This window comes from Sinocyclocheilus rhinocerous, unplaced genomic scaffold, assembly GCF_001515625.1.
Source record: "Sinocyclocheilus rhinocerous isolate Xijiao unplaced genomic scaffold, SAMN03320098_v1.1 scaffold170, whole genome shotgun sequence".
In the NCBI taxonomy this organism is placed as follows: domain Eukaryota; kingdom Metazoa; phylum Chordata; class Actinopteri; order Cypriniformes; family Cyprinidae; genus Sinocyclocheilus; species Sinocyclocheilus rhinocerous.
This window is the reverse complement of record NW_015639772.1, coordinates 101484-120606: the sequence shown is the minus strand read 5'-3', so window position 1 is coordinate 120606 and position 19123 is coordinate 101484. Positions and strand designations below refer to the sequence as shown.

At 34.4% G+C, this 19123-nt stretch overlaps 1 protein-coding gene across 1 annotated transcript in view; it reads right to left on the bottom strand.

Annotated features, from left to right (window-relative positions):
* Positions 1–6620: 6620 nt before the first annotated feature.
* Positions 6621–19123, bottom strand: part of LOC107751823 (DENN domain-containing protein 3-like) — a 29976-nt gene continuing 17473 nt past the window's right edge. The window contains exons 14-23 of the mRNA XM_016567593.1: positions 16863–17122; positions 16616–16786; positions 15351–15480; positions 13809–13916; positions 11424–11563; positions 10750–10910; positions 9356–9495; positions 8400–8518; positions 7172–7309; positions 6621–7093 (exon numbers count right to left, since the gene is read on the bottom strand). Of these exons, the coding sequence (XP_016423079.1) occupies positions 6905–7093; positions 7172–7309; positions 8400–8518; positions 9356–9495; positions 10750–10910; positions 11424–11563; positions 13809–13916; positions 15351–15480; positions 16616–16786; positions 16863–17122 (1556 nt within the window). The 3' untranslated portion in view covers positions 6621–6904. The remainder of the gene's footprint in view (positions 7094–7171; positions 7310–8399; positions 8519–9355; positions 9496–10749; positions 10911–11423; positions 11564–13808; positions 13917–15350; positions 15481–16615; positions 16787–16862; positions 17123–19123) is intronic.

The window sequence follows — 19123 nt, the reverse complement described above, 5'->3', positions numbered from 1 at the left end:
TTTTGGACTGAAGCAATGCAACACCCGCTGAGTGAAATGATAGAGCTTGAAAGATCAAAGACAATTTTTAATAGAACTCCGACTGGATTCGTCTGAAAGAAGAAAGTCATATACACCTAGGATGCATCGGGGGTGAGTAAAACGCAGCCTAATTTTCATTTTTGGGTGAACTAACCCTTTAAGATATTTTTGATGAAATCTGAGAGCTTTCTGACCCTAGACAGCAACGTAAAACTGAAATGTTTCCAGGTCCAGAAACGTAGTAAGAATTTTGGTAAAACAGTCCATGTGACATCAGTTGCTTTTTGTGCGCAAAGAAAACTAAAATAACATATTTACTCCGACTGGATTCGTCTGAAAGAAGAAAGTCATATACACCTAGGATGCATCGGGGGTGAGTAAAACGCAGCCTAATTTTCATTTTTGGGTGAACTAACCCTTTAAGATATTTTTGATGAAATCTGAGAGCTTTCCGACCCTAGACAGCAACGCAAAACTGAAATGTTCCCAGGTCCAGAAACGTAGTATGAATGTCGGTAAAACAGTCCATGTGACATCAGTGGCTTTTTGTGCGCAAAGAAAACTAAAATAACAATTTATTTAACAATTATTCTCCCAGAGTTACCGTCTTCCACCATTTTGGAGAGTACCAGGACGCAATTATTCTACATTAACTGAAATAATAATGAATAATCGCGAATCGTTTTATTCAGATCGGGACTTCAAATCGCGTATCGCGAATCAGTTGATTTAGGTTGGGACTTCGGAGCAGGTTCGCGAATCATTTGATTCAGATTGGAATTTCGGAGCTGGTTCGCGAATCATTTCGTGAATTGATTGATTGCGATCTGCGCTCCGAAGTCATGATCTGAAACATTGGTTCGCGAATCATTATTCAGATAGGACCTCTCGGATCACAAATCATTTGATTTAAATCGGAACTCGGAGCGGGTTCGCAAATCTTTTGATTCAGATTGGGACTTTGGCGCTCGTATCGCAAATCTTTTTTTATTAAACAGTATAAAAAATATCAAACTAGACAGTACAGAACAAAAACAAACCAAAGAAAAAATAAAGGAAGTACACACAAATACAAACCTCTTAAGAAAATTAACCATGGTTTTACTATAGTATATTATCTTCTTCCTAAACAGGCTTCAGATCGAAACTCCGAGTGCGGAACGAAAATCATTTGATTCAGATCAAAACTTCAGGGTGCGGAACGTGAATTATTCAGAACTGCAGAGCGTGATCGCGATTCATTTCGCGAATTCAGATGGGACTTCAGAGCGCGGATCGCGAATCGTTTAAATTAGATTGGAATTTCGGAGCGGGCTCGCGAATCTTTTGATTCAGATTGGGACTTTGGCGCTCGTATCGCAAATCTTTTTTCTGATTTCTTTTTTTTATTAAACAGTATAAAAAATATAAAACTAGACAGTAGTTATAAAAACAAAACAAAGAAAAAATAAAGTACACACAAATACAAACCTTTTAAGAAAATTAACCATGGTTTTACTATAGTATATTATCTTCTTCCTAAACAGGGAACACTTGAGCGATTGACAAACGTTTTGCGAAACGGTTCGATCGAATCATTCTGAGGAATCGGTTCAAAAGATAGATTCGTTCGCTCACTGGGCAAACACGCCTGGATACAATGGAGTAGCCCAACTATGAATGACTCTCATGAGTTCAACAGTGGAATTTTGTGTTTGTGGTCTCTAAAGGGTCTCAGTGTCCATCTGAGAGAGCACATTGCTCAAGAAGTGACTGTTTTCTGTGTCTGAATAGAGCAGCTGTTCTATTCTATTCACTTTGAGAATATGAACTATGGAAATTCAGTGATAGCAAATCACTGAATCACTTTGGAAAGTCATACCAAATCAATTAATAATGTTTGGCGTGGCAAATAATGACTATTGGGTTGTGCTTTGGGTTTTAAAAAGACTTTATTCAGCAATTTATTTCATTTTCACGCCCTGAGGCGTCTCATTCTTGTGTGGTTACTGTACTGATATCAGCAGCTTTTCATGATCATGTGATTGTTGCTCCTTTCATCATGAAGAGCTGATCCCAGATCAGCATATAAACCATAAACATAATCATCATGAGTGAAACCGCATCTGTTTGATCTCGGATCAGCAGAACTTTGGCTTTGCTGACTTTTATAATCATGTTCATAAAATAAAAGCATTATGGACCCACCTAAATGAGTCACGTCTAGGCAGGAGTGAGTTCTCTGAAAATCCCCTTACTGATGAATCGATCAGATCACAGCTGAAGGAGAGACTTTCATCTAGTGAATGTGATTCCTCTCTCTTTTACTGCTCATGTCACCAGCACCTGTTCCACCGAAATCTGACTCCTCTCCTCTTCCTCTGGTGGGAATTTAACTCCTCAATTCTGTTCAACCTGGAAATGAACTCTGAACAATGTCCAAACATAAAGAGCATTCACACAAGACAAATATTAGTTCATAGATAACAAGATCAAACAAACATCCGGTTGTAAATCATAAAAAGAACATTAAAGTATAGGAGCTTCTGAACTTCTGCAGGTTTCAGGAAGTTTAGGACTGATTCTAAAAAAAATAATAATAAATCCATTAGCATTTAATTAAGAATTTTACACTTATTCAAATAATATTGTTCTCAAAACTATAAATAATGCCAAATGTTAATATACATTAATAATTACAACATATTTTCACATTCATATTTTTCTGTTTGTTAATTCAGTTGATTTATAAGTAGAATAATTTAAAAGAATAAATGAACAATTTGTTCTCAAATCAGACATTACCAAAAAAAAGTAATATAGTATATTAATTGTCAATTGTTGAGCTTAGCAAACGACTATGAGTTAGTGTTATTATTACAGTTTTTGTTAATATTTTGCATTAAATTTTATTTTTATATTTTGTTAATATTTTGCATTCAATTTTATTTTTTATATTTTCTGTTTTTACTTTTTAGTTCATTAATTGAACTAGAATTTTTGTTAAAATTTTAGTAATTTTGTTGTTTTTGTAATTTTTATTAGTTTTTAAATGTCTATATAGTTTTTATTAATTTTTATTTATTAGTTTCAATTTATTTAGTTTTGGTTATTTTAGTACTTCAAGTTATTTTAGTACTAAAAATGAAAATGAGAAATGTTGCCTTACAAATCAATTAATAATGTTTGGCGTGGCAAATAATGACTATTGGGTTGTGCTTTGGGTTTTAAAAAGACTTTATTCAGCAATTTATTTCATTTTCACGCCCTGAGGCGTCTCATTCTTGTGTGGTTACTGTACTGATATCAGCAGCTTTTCATGATCATGTGATTGTTGCTCCTTTCATCATGAAGAGCTGATCCCAGATCAGCATATAAACCATAAACATAATCATCATGAGTGAAACCGCATCTGTTTGATCTCGGATCAGCAGAACTTTGGCTTTGCTGACTTTTATAATCATGTTCATAAAATAAAAGCATTATGGACCCACCTAAATGAGTCACGTCTAGGCAGGAGTGAGTTCTCTGAAAATCCCCTTACTGATGAATCGATCAGATCACAGCTGAAGGAGAGACTTTCATCTAGTGAATGTGATTCCTCTCTCTTTTACTGCTCATGTCACCAGCACCTGTTCCACCGAAATCTGACTCCTCTCCTCTTCCTCTGGTGGGAATTTAACTCCTCAATTCTGTTCAACCTGGAAATGAACTCTGAACAATGTCCAAACATAAAGAGCATTCACACAAGACAAATATTAGTTCATAGATAACAAGATCAAACAAACATCCGGTTGTAAATCATAAAAAGAACATTAAAGTATAGGAGCTTCTGAACTTCTGCAGGTTTCAGGAAGTTTAGGACTGATTCTAAAAAAAATAATAATAAATCCATTAGCATTTAATTAAGAATTTTACACTTATTCAAATAATATTGTTCTCAAAACTATAAATAATGCCAAATGTTAATATACATTAATAATTACAACATATTTTCACATTCATATTTTTCTGTTTGTTAATTCAGTTGATTTATAAGTAGAATAATTTAAAAGAATAAATGAACAATTTGTTCTCAAATCAGACATTACCAAAAAAAAGTAATATAGTATATTAATTGTCAATTGTTGAGCTTAGCAAACGACTATGAGTTAGTGTTATTATTACATTTTTTGTTAATATTTTGCATTAAATTTTATTTTTATATTTTGTTAATATTTTGCATTCAATTTTATTTTTTATATTTTCTGTTTTTACTTTTTAGTTCATTAATTGAACTAGAATTTTTGTTAAAATTTTAGTAATTTTGTTGTTTTTGTAATTTTTATTAGTTTTTAAATGTCTATATAGTTTTTATTAATTTTTATTTAGTAGTTTCAATTTATTTAGTTTTGGTTATTTTAGTACTTAGTTATTTTAGTACTAAAAATGAAAATGAGAAATGTTGCCTTAGCATCTAGTTGAAATAAAATTAGCTTAGGTTTTTATATATTTTATTTGATTTCAGTTAACGTTTATTTCAAGTGACTTTTCTTATTTATTTTATTTGTTATTATTATTTTTTTTGTATGTTTTAGTTTTAGATAACTATAATAACCCTGCTATTATAGATCAGTCATCTATAAAAGACCTGCATAAAGAAAAAATCAGAAAAAAAAGTGTTTTATGGAACAAATACAGCATGCAGATGTGAAATTACATGAGGGTGAGTAAATCTAAATATTACAATTTTTGTGCAATCCATATTTTTAAATATCTGTTATCTCTCTTTCACTTTAAAAATAAAAAATAAAAAAAAGACTAACAAATGTTTACAAATAGAGAGGCATAAAATAAGAGTGGTATATCTGTATATCGCTGCTCTTTAGGTCAGTGTTCGTCAGATGAATGATCACAGCTGCCCATAATTCCTCAACACACTGAGAGGTTCAGACGGGATTAAACGCCGTGACTCCTGATCTCTGGAGATGAAGATTACAAACCATAATCTCACTCCACAGATGGACTTCACAGCCTTCAGTGGCTCTCAGCGAAGCGAAACATGTCGCTGCTCTCCTGAGACCTCGATACGAGAAAATAACACTAGAGTGTTATAAAAAAACACTGCAACTGCAACAGACTGAATCAAGAGTCTCTTTTTTCCCATATTTTTGTGCAACTAAAAACATTTGGCCATAATATAAATGCTCATGATACATGCCATGGATAGCAAACTTTCATACTGCTTACTAGTATGTATACTGTGCACAGTGTGCTATTTTTCTGTACAACCAGCTTCATTTGACAAAATATGCAATGTGCAACCAGAGCAAACTAAATATTATGCAATATACCACAATGCAATGTGCTCAGTGCCATTTTTATCATTTGTTCTTGACTCATTATTTGATCACACTGCCAAAAGTGCAGACATTTTTACACATAAATAATTTAATAGTAAAATATTAATACATTTCTATTATTTGTATAACTAATACTTTTAAATTATTTTTATTCTTCTGATAAATAGTTGGAGTCATGTGGAAGTTTGTCTTTTGCATATTGTTTCACACATATATATATATATATATATATATATATATATATATATATATATAGTAGGCATAATTTAGTATATACTATGCAATAATTAGTGTATTAGTATTTTCATTGAGTCGATCTGTATGATGAGAAAGAGAAGACTCTGCTGCCCTCTAGTGGTGGATCAAAGAAAGACTACAAAGTTTAATCCAACAGAATTTTATGAATATATACAATAAATACACACATTTAATCTAAAATGATCATCTAAACGCCAGTCTTCAAAATGGCATTTATAAACAAACGCAGAAGTGAAATGTTTCAATATAAAACCATTATGGCCATTAAAATGGATTTTGCATAGATATAGATATAATACACGATAAACTATTTACAAAAGTTCTTGATATGAAACATATGAATGCAGACAGTAACTCAGTCATATTCATTCATAGTCATATGGCATTGAAAACTTACTCTTCAATGAGCCTTATTGTTCCTTTACTGAAAAGTTATGCATCCTGGACTACTATTATTATAAGAAGAAAAGTAGTGTTGGAGAGTAAAGTGCATTTTCATATTTCTAAAATGCCACCAGGTGTTCATTATTCATTTATGACCATGTAATCAAACAATTATCCCTTTAAAAATTCACAAATTCATACAAATGTGTTTTCACTTCATAAAGCGAGTGCGCAGTGAAGCTAACCGGCCTGTAACGCAGTTAAAACATCTTAAAAAAAGACTTTGTGCACTAATAAACATTTACACTGGCACGTTTCATCTCCATTAGTTTGCTGTTTTTGGACTTGAACTCATTAAATAACAGTCCAGAGGAAATCCTTCATCATAAATCATATTCAGACATGAACGAAATACATAAATAGTGATACAACACTGAAGAATTCATAATAAATGTAGTGTAAAAGTGTCCTTCCCTTCCATATTTACATTTCATATTCATGTAACCAGCAAATTAACGCTGAAATGATATATGAATGTGAGAATTTGCATGATTTGGCTGTAAATGGCCACTGTTTTTCATCTGGCAGTGTGTTTGCACTGCGTTTCTTCATTTACACTGTGCATCAAAGTGTCCTTCCCTTCCATATTTACATTTCATATTCATGTAACCAGCAAATTAACGCTGAAATGATATATGAATGTGAGAATTTGCATGATTTGGCTGTAAATGGCCACTGTTTTTCATCTGGCAGTGTGTGTTTGCACTGCGTTTCTTCATTTACACTGTGCATCTATGCATTTATGGTCATGCATGGTCTCTTATTTTTGAAGATATGCTTCACTTGTCTATAAATGTTCATATCTGATTGAGAAATTGTGTTTTGTAAGGCTGAACCGGATCACACGTTCCGGCTGGTTTCTACTCAACTTTCCAGATGGCGATTTTGCCGTCGGCCCGCGCGGCTCCGCTGAGCACGTAGCGATCTTCAGCCGAGCACAGAGTCTGAACGCTGTCGTCGTGTGCCATCAGCTCCTTCTCCACCGTGTATCGATCCGTGTCCACCACGTAGATCTTCCCGCGGGTCTTCCCCTGGCAGCCCACCCAGATCTGAGACCAGGAGAGATTTGAACTGCATTCTGTATCTTCTAATTACATTTTGACAGATGAGCGTGAGCGGTGTCTCACCTGGTTCTTGACTTTGATCATGCAGACGACGCCGGCGCAGTCTTTGAGCTGGATCCTGATGAAGGGTTTGTTCAGGTCTCTGCAGTGCCACACACACAGCTCACCTGCGTCTGCAAAACCCGCCCACAGCTGCTCCGACTGCAATCACATTCCCATCACAAGTCAATGAAGAAGACTCACTTTTTCATATTAAAATGCATAATACTTTAGATGAGTATTATCTTATAAGGGAGATATGGCTGCTGTCTGGTGGAAAACAGATGAAAAATCACAAACATTTACTTGGAGCATTAAGGAACTAGGGCTGCTCAATTATTGCAAAAAAAAAATCACAATTATTATAATTAATACTGAGATCAGAATTACTGTATTTAACATGATTACTTGTTGATTCATTTATTTAATCAAAATAAAAAAAAAAGTCCTTTTGACAATGGATTTCCTTTCACTTCCAAACTAAAAAACATATATATATATATACACAATGCTGTCCTTTTAAACTTTCTATTCATCAAAAAAAAATTCCTGAAAAATAAAATGTATCACAGTTTCCACAAAAATATTCAGCAGCACAACTGTTTTAAACATTGATAATAATCAGAAATGTTTCTTGAGCAGCAAATCAGCATATTAGAATGATTTCTGAAAGATCATGTGACACTGAAGACTGGAGTAATGATGCTGAAAATTCAGCTTTGATCACAGAAATAAATTATATTTTACTATATATTCACACAGAAAATACACTTATTTTAAATTGTAATAATATTTCACAATATTAATGTGTTTGACTGTATTTTTGATCAAATAAATGAAGCCTCAGTGGACAGAAGAGATTTTTTCAAAATCAGTAAAAATCGTACCAACCCTTTACTAAAATTAAGCAAATAAATAAATCAATCAAATAAAATTAGCTATGTTGTAGTGCACTTCCACAACCAACCTAAAACCGTGCAGTAATAAAAAATTAAATTTGAATAATTTTTCAGTCCTATTAGGAACCATCTAGCAACCACCCAGAAGACCCTAGCAACTTTTTCTGAATCACTTTTCTTGGAAACGATCAAAGCCGGTCTCATCAGAGAGGCCAGAGACCCATTAAAACAGCCTCACACGTGTGATCCATTAACTGCTCACTCGCTGCGCTAATGAGTGCTGAAGCCCAGCTGGATGGACACGCAGAGAACCGGACGAGCTCACAGCCTCCTTCAGAATCTGTGATTTTTACCTCGTTAAAGAGCAGGAAACTGCTGAAGCCCCTCGGTGAACTCAGCAGGTGATCTGGAAGAGACACCTTACGATGAACCGTGCCGTTCCTGCGCACTTCCAGCAGACAATCACGACCACCTTTAATACAAAAAAATCAGTTACGCACTCAAATTATTTAATTTAACCAAACGGAAATTAAAGTTTTCATTTTTTTCTGAAACCGAAAATACAGGCTGCGTCCGAAAGCCTAGGCAGCTGACTTGCTGCCTCGCTGCCTTGTGAGTCAATGACTTTGCAGGCAGCGTTTTTGCACGAAGGCACCTCATGAAACTGATTTCGGACAGGCTTCTGAGGCAGCGTAACGGTTTAATGATCTACAACAAAATAGAACAAGTTTTGATGACAACTAAATGAATATTTAATTATTATAATACTGATTTCTCACTAGAAATAACATCAAAAGTGCAAAAAGTTAGTCAGAAACATACATTTAAACAGAAACTGACCACCAAACGCAACTTTCAGACACCATCTTTATTTTTTTATATCAACCGTCACGGAATGGAACGCACAGGATTGTGGGATATCAAAGGCAGCGAAGGATACATCTATGCTGCCTTCAAAATTCGATCAGAAGAAGGTACCTCCAGAGACAGGAAGTGAAGCAGAATTTCTGCTTCCTCCGAAGGCAGCATTTTAGAGCTTTCGGACGCAGCCACAGTTTATAAAAAAGGAGTTGCATATAAACATTTGAGTTGCACAGGTAGGTCTTAAATAAACTTTTTAATGATATTATGATGTTTCTACTCCAATTCATTGTTGAAATATAAACATTTAAACAGTAGCTGTAACAAACATACATTAAATAGTCAAGATAACAGTTTAAGTAAAATGAAAACTGATTTTCGGTTGCCAAAATTTGAGTTAGAATATAATAGAAACGTGCATTGGTAGCAGTATGTGAGGCAGACTTACAGCACCACAGCATGCCGCTATGGATCTGGATGCACTGCAGTCTGTCACAGGAGACTCTGAACTGCCGTCTGACCTGCAGCGTCGAAACGTCCCACACGATCACACTGCCATCTTCACTGCACGAGTACGCCACCGTCTGACTGCAGGCAAAAAAATCAATTAACATCAATGTCTAGGTTTGGAGAAATTTAGCGTTGTGTCACTTGCTCACCGCAGTGAATGGGTGCCGTCAGAATGAGAGTCCAAACAGCTATCTTTAATTAGTTTTAACTTTAAACTGTTGCCAAAATACAAGTCCTCTATCCATATGCATCTGCTCCAAAACACATTTTTCCTCTTCTTCGGATCAAGCTCTGTTTACAAGCGAAAACAGTCCAAAACAGCTCTAAATATATATGTTGGTGGATTTTGATGAAAGAGACAACAGGAGATGGACTTTTTCACTGGGGGAAGCGTTATTATTATGGATTCATATTTTGGACAGATGCGACGTTTTAAAGTTAAAAACATCTTAAAGGGGTCATAGGATGCTACATGCACTTTTACAAGTAGTTTGAACTGAAATGTGTGTTGGCAGTGTGTGTACACAACCACCCTATAATGATAAAAATCCACCCGGTGTTTTTTTTTTTTATCTGGTTAAATGTTTTCCCCTTTCTCAAATCGAGCCGATCTCAGATGCCTGTCTGTGTGACGTCACAAAAACAGGCCCCTCCAATGCGTCTATGTTCGCGTGAATCATTCGTGATCCAGCCTCATCTACAGAAGAAGTGAGTATAATGTTTTGTAATGAATCTTTGCAAATCGCCTTTCCTAATAATGTGCTAATTAGCAAGTTTCACGATGAATGCGGCTAAAGTAAACAGTCTCTCTGAGAGCAGCTCGGAAGAGAGGGGCGGGGTCAGCAGAGCTCATTAACATTTAAAGGGAAATGCTACAAAAATGGCTTAATCTGAAAAGAGCTGTTTTTGACGGTAAAAAAAAAAGGTGTTTTTACACTACCATTGAGAAATTTTAACCAAACTATGTTACAGACTTTTCATTAAGACCCTAAAGAATCATATCAACTTGTGGAAAATGGGCATCATATGACCCCTTTAAAGATGGATTTGTTTCTTAGAAACGCACAGCTTTTCACTTCTCAGGACATTAACTGATGGATTGGAGTGGTGTGGATTACTTGTGGATTATTGTGATGTTTTTATCAGCTGTTTGGACTCTCATTCTGACGGCACCCATTCACTGAAGATGGAATACTACATTTCTACAAATCTGCTCCCATTAAGAAACAAGTTCATCTACATCATAGATGGCCTGAAGGAGTAATTTTTCAGCAAATTTTCATTTTTAGGTGAACTATTCCTTTAATGACTGTTCTGTTTTGTCTCTGTTACCTGAATTTGTCAGTTCTCTCCTCCAGGGCGAGTCCGGTGACCTCGCCACGGTGCTCCGTCAGTTGTTTATTGCAAGAAACGCTCCGCGGGTTTATGATGTAAATGAACGAATCCATTGAGCCGATCCACAGCTGCTGCTCGTTCACTGCCAGCATGCAATTCTGAGAGGAGTGAAATGAAGCGTGTGTTCATACAGTGAACAGCAGGGGGCAGCACTACTATGAAAACTATAAAGTGCACTAATATTTTCCAACATCCCAGTAATGTGGTGAAGTCAAACAAAATGCAAAAATTCATAGTCATATATCTGGGATGCAGGGTAATGGAGCAACATTTTGTTTACGTGCACGAGCATTTTTTTTTGTATCATTATTGCTGCAATGTTGTGGGGAAAATGTGCTGAATTGTCACAAAGTAAAAATTCTTAATGCTTTTAGATAAAGCAAGTTGATTACAGCCTACAGTTATACTAGTAAACTATATTAGTTGTTTTCTTCTGATTATTGTACTTTTTTTTTATTAAGCATTGTCCTTTCTGTTTCTGTCTAATTTCCTCCTGAAACTCCTAAACAGCCTCTCATGTCTGATAAGGAGGTGATAAGTGTGAGGCAAGGAAACAAAAAGAGTACGTCATCACTGAAGGTCATTTTTTATATCTAGAGAGGTTTCCTCACCAGACGGGACTTTCCCACTTGAACAGAGTTGTACTGCATGGACCAGCTGGCCGCGTCGAACACCAGCACCTTCCCATCGCTCAAAGCGCACCACAGCTTTGGGTTTCCTCCACCGTCCAGCTCCGAAACGCCCAGCTGACCTAAAACACACACACACACACACACACACACACAGTGCTTACCGGACGAGTCTCTGGCTTTCATAACGGTTCAGTTTCCTTCTGAACGGTGGTAAAATCCTCCCTGCTGTGTCACAGGCCCCTCACCACAAAACGTACACAATCTGAGGGAGGATGTGTTTCTGCATACACTGAGTGAGATCTACATCTGTGCTAAACGTCTGTCCTGTGACGCATAATAAGATGAATATCACAAAAACACGACAAGATCTTTTGTTCTCCTGTTCTCTCTCTTTCAGATGAACTGCTGTTTATCCCCTTCGTTTATTTATTTATTTTTTGTATTTTTTATTAGTAGTAGCAGTATTTATTTTTTATTATTTAATCTATCTGTTATTTTGTATATTATTTACTGATAAAAACAAATGAAAATTAATTTTAAAAAAACATGACTAGATCATATTTCACAGAAAAATTTAAATAAAATAAAATTTATAATATAGAATAAAAATGTAAAAAATGAAATAGATGTATCTATCTATCTATCTATACACAATTAAAAAGAAATGAGAAAAAATATATAAATTATATATCTATATACAACTATATCTATATAATAAAATTATATATAAACATGTAATATAATAAAAATCTGCTTTGTATAAATAAAATTAAGTGTATTTTTAGGATCAATACTATTTTGGTATTGTGGCATTATTCTCATAACTAAAAATTCTTATTAATGTAATAGAATGTTTTTTTTTTCATTTAAATGAGCATGAATTAAAGGCAGTACAACATTATGTATAAATGCTTCACAAAATGAACAATATATCTTTTTATGTATTACAGTAATGACAATTTTGGGGGAAAATATGCATAATTGTCATTACGTACAAAATCTTATTGCTCCTAAAAACAAGCTTTCTTTATGCAAGATATAACGTCTTATGTCTTTCTTGTGATTTTGTGGTGGAATATGACCTGTAAGTGTTTATGGCAGGTTTTATGAGATCTTTTACAGTTTGTCACTCACTCCTCAAGCGTGTAAAGAAAGCGTGTGACTTTTGCCATTACGTTCAGCTGGACCAACAGGAGCAGGAAAGTGTTTTTACGTTACGCAACAGAAATACTAAAGTATTGTGATTCTTATCAAAGTCATATGACCATTGATCTACAGCTGATAGCAGTGAAACATAAATCAAAAACACATAGATAGGACACAGATTATGTCATAGTCCTGTCTTGGACGAAATTTATTTGGTTTTAAAGTGCATTCATCAGAATGAATAAATATATATTTATTGGTCTTAATCTAAATATACTGTATATATAATAACCATACTAATAAAAGCATCTCAAATGCAACTTTGAAAAACTAAATAAATATAAACAAGAAAAAACAAGAAAATATATCTTCAGATGCGTTTAAAAATGTGAATTTCCAGAGTTTGTTTAATTTGAACCAGTGAAAGATTCCAAATGTGTATGGCATGAACAGCTGTTTTTGATCTCTTGTGGTTCTGAATGTATTTTGAAATCACACTCAAATAACCCCATAACCTGACCTGGAGTCATGCTTGTGTAGCTTTGTTACGCCTTTAACAAACATAGTAAAGAATTAAGTGCTTCAGATTAGGGTTGTGACGGTGAGGAAATGTTCCCACCACGTTTATTAGCAAAACGAGTAAGAAAGCTTGGAGGCACGGCATACACCTTGATGTCACCTACTTCAGATCCTTCAGATCCCTGAACAAAGGTTTGTGCTTCACCCAGTTTTCACATTAATCACTTTAATCATGAGTCTCTGTCGCGGATGAGTCCAGTGAGGGGAAATATGTTGTAATCAAACACGGGAAGGAAATAAGTCAGCATGGAAACTCTGCCCTGGGCAGTTTCTACAAAACTGATTTGTAAGCCTGTTCTTCTCTAAGCTTGCAGGATCGCACAGAAACACTTGAACAGATGACAGAAGTAACACACTAGCCGTCTGCACAACACCAGTGACAGGTTTGTGGAAATACCAGGTCAAACTGCTTGATCTGGGTGAGAGAAACTTGAAAGTGAAAGCCACTTTGATATTAAACAGATATCCGTTTGGCTTTGCGTAGTGTCTGTTCTTTTACTGAACTAAATGATTTTTATTACTATAAAAAAATCTAAACGACGGTGGGGGTTGATCTTTGTCTTTTTTAGACAAATGAATACTGCACACTGTGTGTCATTCTTTATTCTGCTAAACACAAAAGACGCTCAGCAGACCTACCAGGCGTGTAGAGCAGGACGTCCACGGCCTGAGGTGACGTCTGGTCCAGAGACGGGTTGATCTTGTGTTTCAGGGTCTCAGATGTTGTTTTAGGGACCATCATGGGGACTGTAATAAACCCAGAGACAAATACAGTCACTAAATTCTGTCCACTGTCTGTCCTGTGACGGTTAACAAGGTGAAAATCACAAAAAACACAACTAGATCTTTTGTTCTCCTGTTCTCTCTCTATGATGAGCTGCTGCTTATCCCCTTTGTGTTTATTTTTTAATTTACTTTTTATTAGTAGTAGCAGCAGTATTTATTTTAAATTATATTCTGTGTTATTTTGTATGTAATTTACTGTTAAAAACAAATGAACATTCATTTAAAAAAAAACATGACTAGATCATATTTCACAGCAAAATTTAAATAAAATAAAATTTTAAAAATCTATATATCTATATAATTCAGTAGAAATTAGAAAAAAATATAAATTACATATCTATATAATTATAGAACTATATCTATATAATAAAATTAATTCATTCATTTTTTATATAGACGCTGTTTTAGGGACCATCATGGGCACTGTAATAAAACCAGAGACAGATAGTCACTAAATACTAAAATGGTAATTTATCACACACTGTTGGTGACGTATACAATGCCGTTTTTGTAGATTGCTGTTTTTAGGTCCAACTAATGCCTTCAGACTGCTCATTTATAGCAAACAATCTCAATATTGAGATCACAATGATTACAAATTTACACATTACATAATTGGACATTTTCTTTGAAACCATCATGCATTTATTGAACTAAAAATAAAACTCTTTTTAACAGTGCATTTTACTTTAAATAAAATTGAAATGCATACATACACACTTTTTTTTACAGAGTAAAATAAATATTATAAAAATAAAAATAAATGATATAAAAATAAGAAAATACTTTAGATAAACTCTATATATAATTACATACATTAATCATGATTAATTACAAAAAGTGTAATTACATTTTTTAATCAATCTATATATATATACTGTATATATATATATATATATATATATGTGTGTGTGTGTGTGTGTGTGCGTGTTTGTGTGATTTATTAAAGTGTGTGTGAATTTAAATAAATAATATACAAATAATAAATACAAATAAATTAGATGAAAATAAATAAGATAACTATGTTATAGTGCACTTCCACAACCTACTGAAAACTACTAAATATTGTGGGTGTTGAATTTATAACAAGACGAAATGAGAGCATCACTGTGAAAACATAATTCGTTTAATGTCGATTGTCTTGTTTTCATAGCCACTGGAAGCCAAAATCATAATCAGATATTAAGACAATCAACATAAAACTAATGATGTTTTAATAGTCACTGGAAGCCAAAATCATAACCAGATATAATCACCCAACCAACTTCAGACAGCAACATCAAACACCAGTTTATTTCTGTAAGTGATGCACGGTCAGCCATAACACACTACAAATCCACAGTAAGAAATCTGTGAATGGGCTTCTCAAAACAGCACTTATTGAGTGATACACACCCTCAAGCTTCTTCTTGTCGAAGTAGGCCAGTTTGGTAGCAGCGAAGATGGCTTTCTGTGACTGCAGGCAGCCGACCACAGCATCCATCAGCAGAGCGTTAGTCAAGGCCTGCTCCATGAACTGAGGGTCCTGTAGACACACATCACAGCACACATTCACACGGCCGTCTACAGCACAGGAGAGACACTCCTGACCCTCAGGACACAAAAACAAAACCCAACACTACTGTGCTGAACTCTGACACCTCTCATCGAAACCTGCATTCAGTCTGCTATCTACTCTAAACTACCATACTGTGTTGTTCTGTTACACTATGGCCTGGCTTCACAGACAGGGAAGTGTAAATCCTTCTATTAGGACATTTAAGTATCGTTTAAAAACGTGCCTTAGAAAGTAACAATACTGACATGCTTTAAAATCAGTCAGTGCATGTTTCTTTCAGTTAAAACAGCTCATGTCATGCATTTTAGTCTGGGACTAGACTTAAGCCTTGTCTGTGAACCCGGGGGGCATATGTTCTGGGGTTTTCAGTGTCTGAAATCGATCCACGTCCATCTGAACCACTTTTTCACATTCACATAATTTCCAACATTTTGGTAGAGAAAGTTTTCGCACTGTCAGACAGATTTGTAACAAGAAGCATTTATAAACCTGCCAATAAGCACAGACTTAAAAATCTCTCTGCAGTTTTCCACCAAAATAAAAGCTTGAGGGTTTTAACATTTGAAAATGAAGATTATAAAACGGATAGCTCCGGTCCTTGATTCTGATTGGCTGAGCCACGTTTGAAGCTGTTGTAAATTACTCTACAAACATACACCTTTGTTTACATTTGTCTGTTGCAACCACAACTGTTTCAGAGGAACTACATTGTTTGGTGGAAGAATACTGTTTTTATTAATATCATTACACTTTATTTGCTCCGTTTTATTCTGTGAAACCTTACTATGTATATGGAATAACCGTTTTATAAAAGCAATAAGCCCCAAGAAGCTGTGGTTTACAGTGAATTTATAACAGCTAAGGGGGTTTTATATTATTTGCTTTATAATAGGCCTATAATTTATAGACCAAATTGTGCAGTCCTACACTGTAAATAAATAAAAAACAATCAATAAAACTTACTAAAAAGATTTAATATTGTATTTGTTTGCTTGCATGTCATAAACTATTTTCTTAGTTAATATTTCAGTTAATGTCAGAGTGGTTCAGCTGATCTAGGAGATGAATTTGGCTAAATCAAAGACTGAAGCAGTCATCAAACCTTATGATCGTCCGCCATCTTCCTGCCGGCCCACATCTCTTTGATCATCAGGTGCCAAAGGTCACACTCCGACTTCAGATTGGCCTCGAACGTCTCCTTCCTGAGGGAGGTTTTGATCTTCAGCGCTGGGATCCTCAGCAGAAGGAAAGGAGCGGACGATATCTTCACGTCCTGGATGAGAAGAATGAAGTCTTTCATGATTACAGTTCAGCCAGAAACACTTTAACCTGGGCTGAGCGATCCTGACCTCAATATCTCTGAACTTGGTGATCTCCACGTATCCCGGCCGGCCCTCCGTCAGCAGGAAGAGCCTGCGCTGGGTCATGGCGATCTTCCCCACGCCGTGGCTGGTCTTCACCGAGGACGAGAGCTTGTAGACACATTCGTCCGTCTCCAGGTGCTCCAGCACGACGACCGGCAGATCCACGTCCTGAGCCGCCGCTTCGGTCTCCTTCCAGAAGATGTAGAAGAAGCAGAAGGTCTCTGGATCCACCTGCTTCTGCTGACCTGTGTGGAGGAAAGATCGCAAACATGAATGTTTTACTGTAGATCTTGGGCTTTCAATCGTTTAGATGCAATGGAGGCACCCGCATCCTAAAAAATAATAAAAAGCAGCTATACATTTTCATAGATAAAAACTTAATTTATACTGTTATTTATTATAAATGTGTTAAATATTATTTGGAATATATCTAGTTTTTATTTCACTATGCACTATACTACTGTACTGTTACATGTATTATTTATTTCAATCATTTTTTTATATATATGTGTCTTACTGACAAATGGGCAAAACCTAGGATAGTGGCAAATTTTAAAAATGTAAAATAACAATTAATTAGTATTTGGGGTGAAAGTAATTCGTTTTTTAAAATGTCATAAATTGATTTTTGTTGTAAATATGCCTGACAAGATTGTTACACTAAATGACATTTTAGTGGGTGTCTTCTGTAAATCAGGGGAAAATGTATGATATTTAATTTTTGCTTAGAAAACAAAAATACAATTACATTAAACAGAAAATTTTTTTATTTAAAATTTTTTATTTTTTTTGAAAAACAACAATAACTTTAATCTGATTATATATTTATTATATATTACATATATATTGTTTTTTATTTAGTGTAATCTTATTTTTTATTTTTACATTTTTATACTGTTTTCTCTAAACATTAATTGACTGATTATCTATTTTAATTATTATATATTTTAATATATTTTTAATTTTAATTTTTAAACTTTGATTCTGTTTGAATGATTATTTAATTTAACTATGCATATATATATTTATATTCTAGTTTTATTTATTTACATTTTTATTTTATTTTACTATTTGTTTATTTTTTATTATTTATTTTTTACAATGTTTTCTATAAACTTTGAATGATTAATTGATTGATTATGTAATTTATTTATGTATTTATTTATATATTTTAATCTATTTTATTTAGTTCGTTTCATCTTAGTTTTATTTATTTTTACACTGTTTTTTTCTCTCAACTTTTGATTGATTGATTAATTGATTGGCTGGCAATTTAATTATAAATTTATATATTATAATTTCTTTTTTTATTTGTTAGTTTAGTTTAATAATCTTAATTTTTATTATTTATTTATACATTTTTACACTACTTTTTTTCTTTAAACTTAGATTTAATGGGTAGGACTGTGTAGTTTTAAAGAGTTGTCATTTACTCATCATTTGCTCTCTATTATGTTCCAAACCTGTATGACTTTCTTTTTCCATGGAATACAAATTCACGAATACAAAAACAGAGAAAAGGTACAAAAGCGGCAAAAAACACTAAATAAAATCAGTCACATGACTCAGGCACTACACTGTCCAAACTGCGGTTCTTCTGAAGTCATATGATGCTTTGTGTGAGGAACAGACTCAAATGAAATCATTGTGTGCTAATGATATATTCAAATATGATGTGGACTTTAAAATGAATAAAGTGTCTCTTCTGCATTACACAAAAGAAGGAGCGTCATGTAGTTTGAGAACATGAGCATGAGTAAATGATGACTGAATTATTGCAGATCTTGTGACATCTGAGATAAAGGTGTTTTCTTTACTTTATGGCTCCAAGCAATAAAACGTTATGGTAAATTCCAGTGAGATATACTGTATATATAAACAGCACACAATACAGCAAAAATATCTCCTTAAAACCTGAATGTTTACTGAACAGTTGTGCCTTGCATTCTTCAAATGTTTTTAAATAAAAGAATGAGTGTGAGTAAGAAATGCATTTGACACACACGACGAACACAAACCTGTTCTACTAATACCATCCAGGAACGTGTCACAGAGCTTTAAATGTTACATGACTTTAAACAGACAGGAAATGATTAACCAGCGTTGTGCTACTCGAGTAAGTGAACACAGGAGTACAGCTAGAGGTTAAACACAAACTGGGTTAAAGATGGCAGCTCTGAATGTGGCTAGCTGAAGAACATTCCTTCACGCACACAAACACACACACACACACACACACACAAACA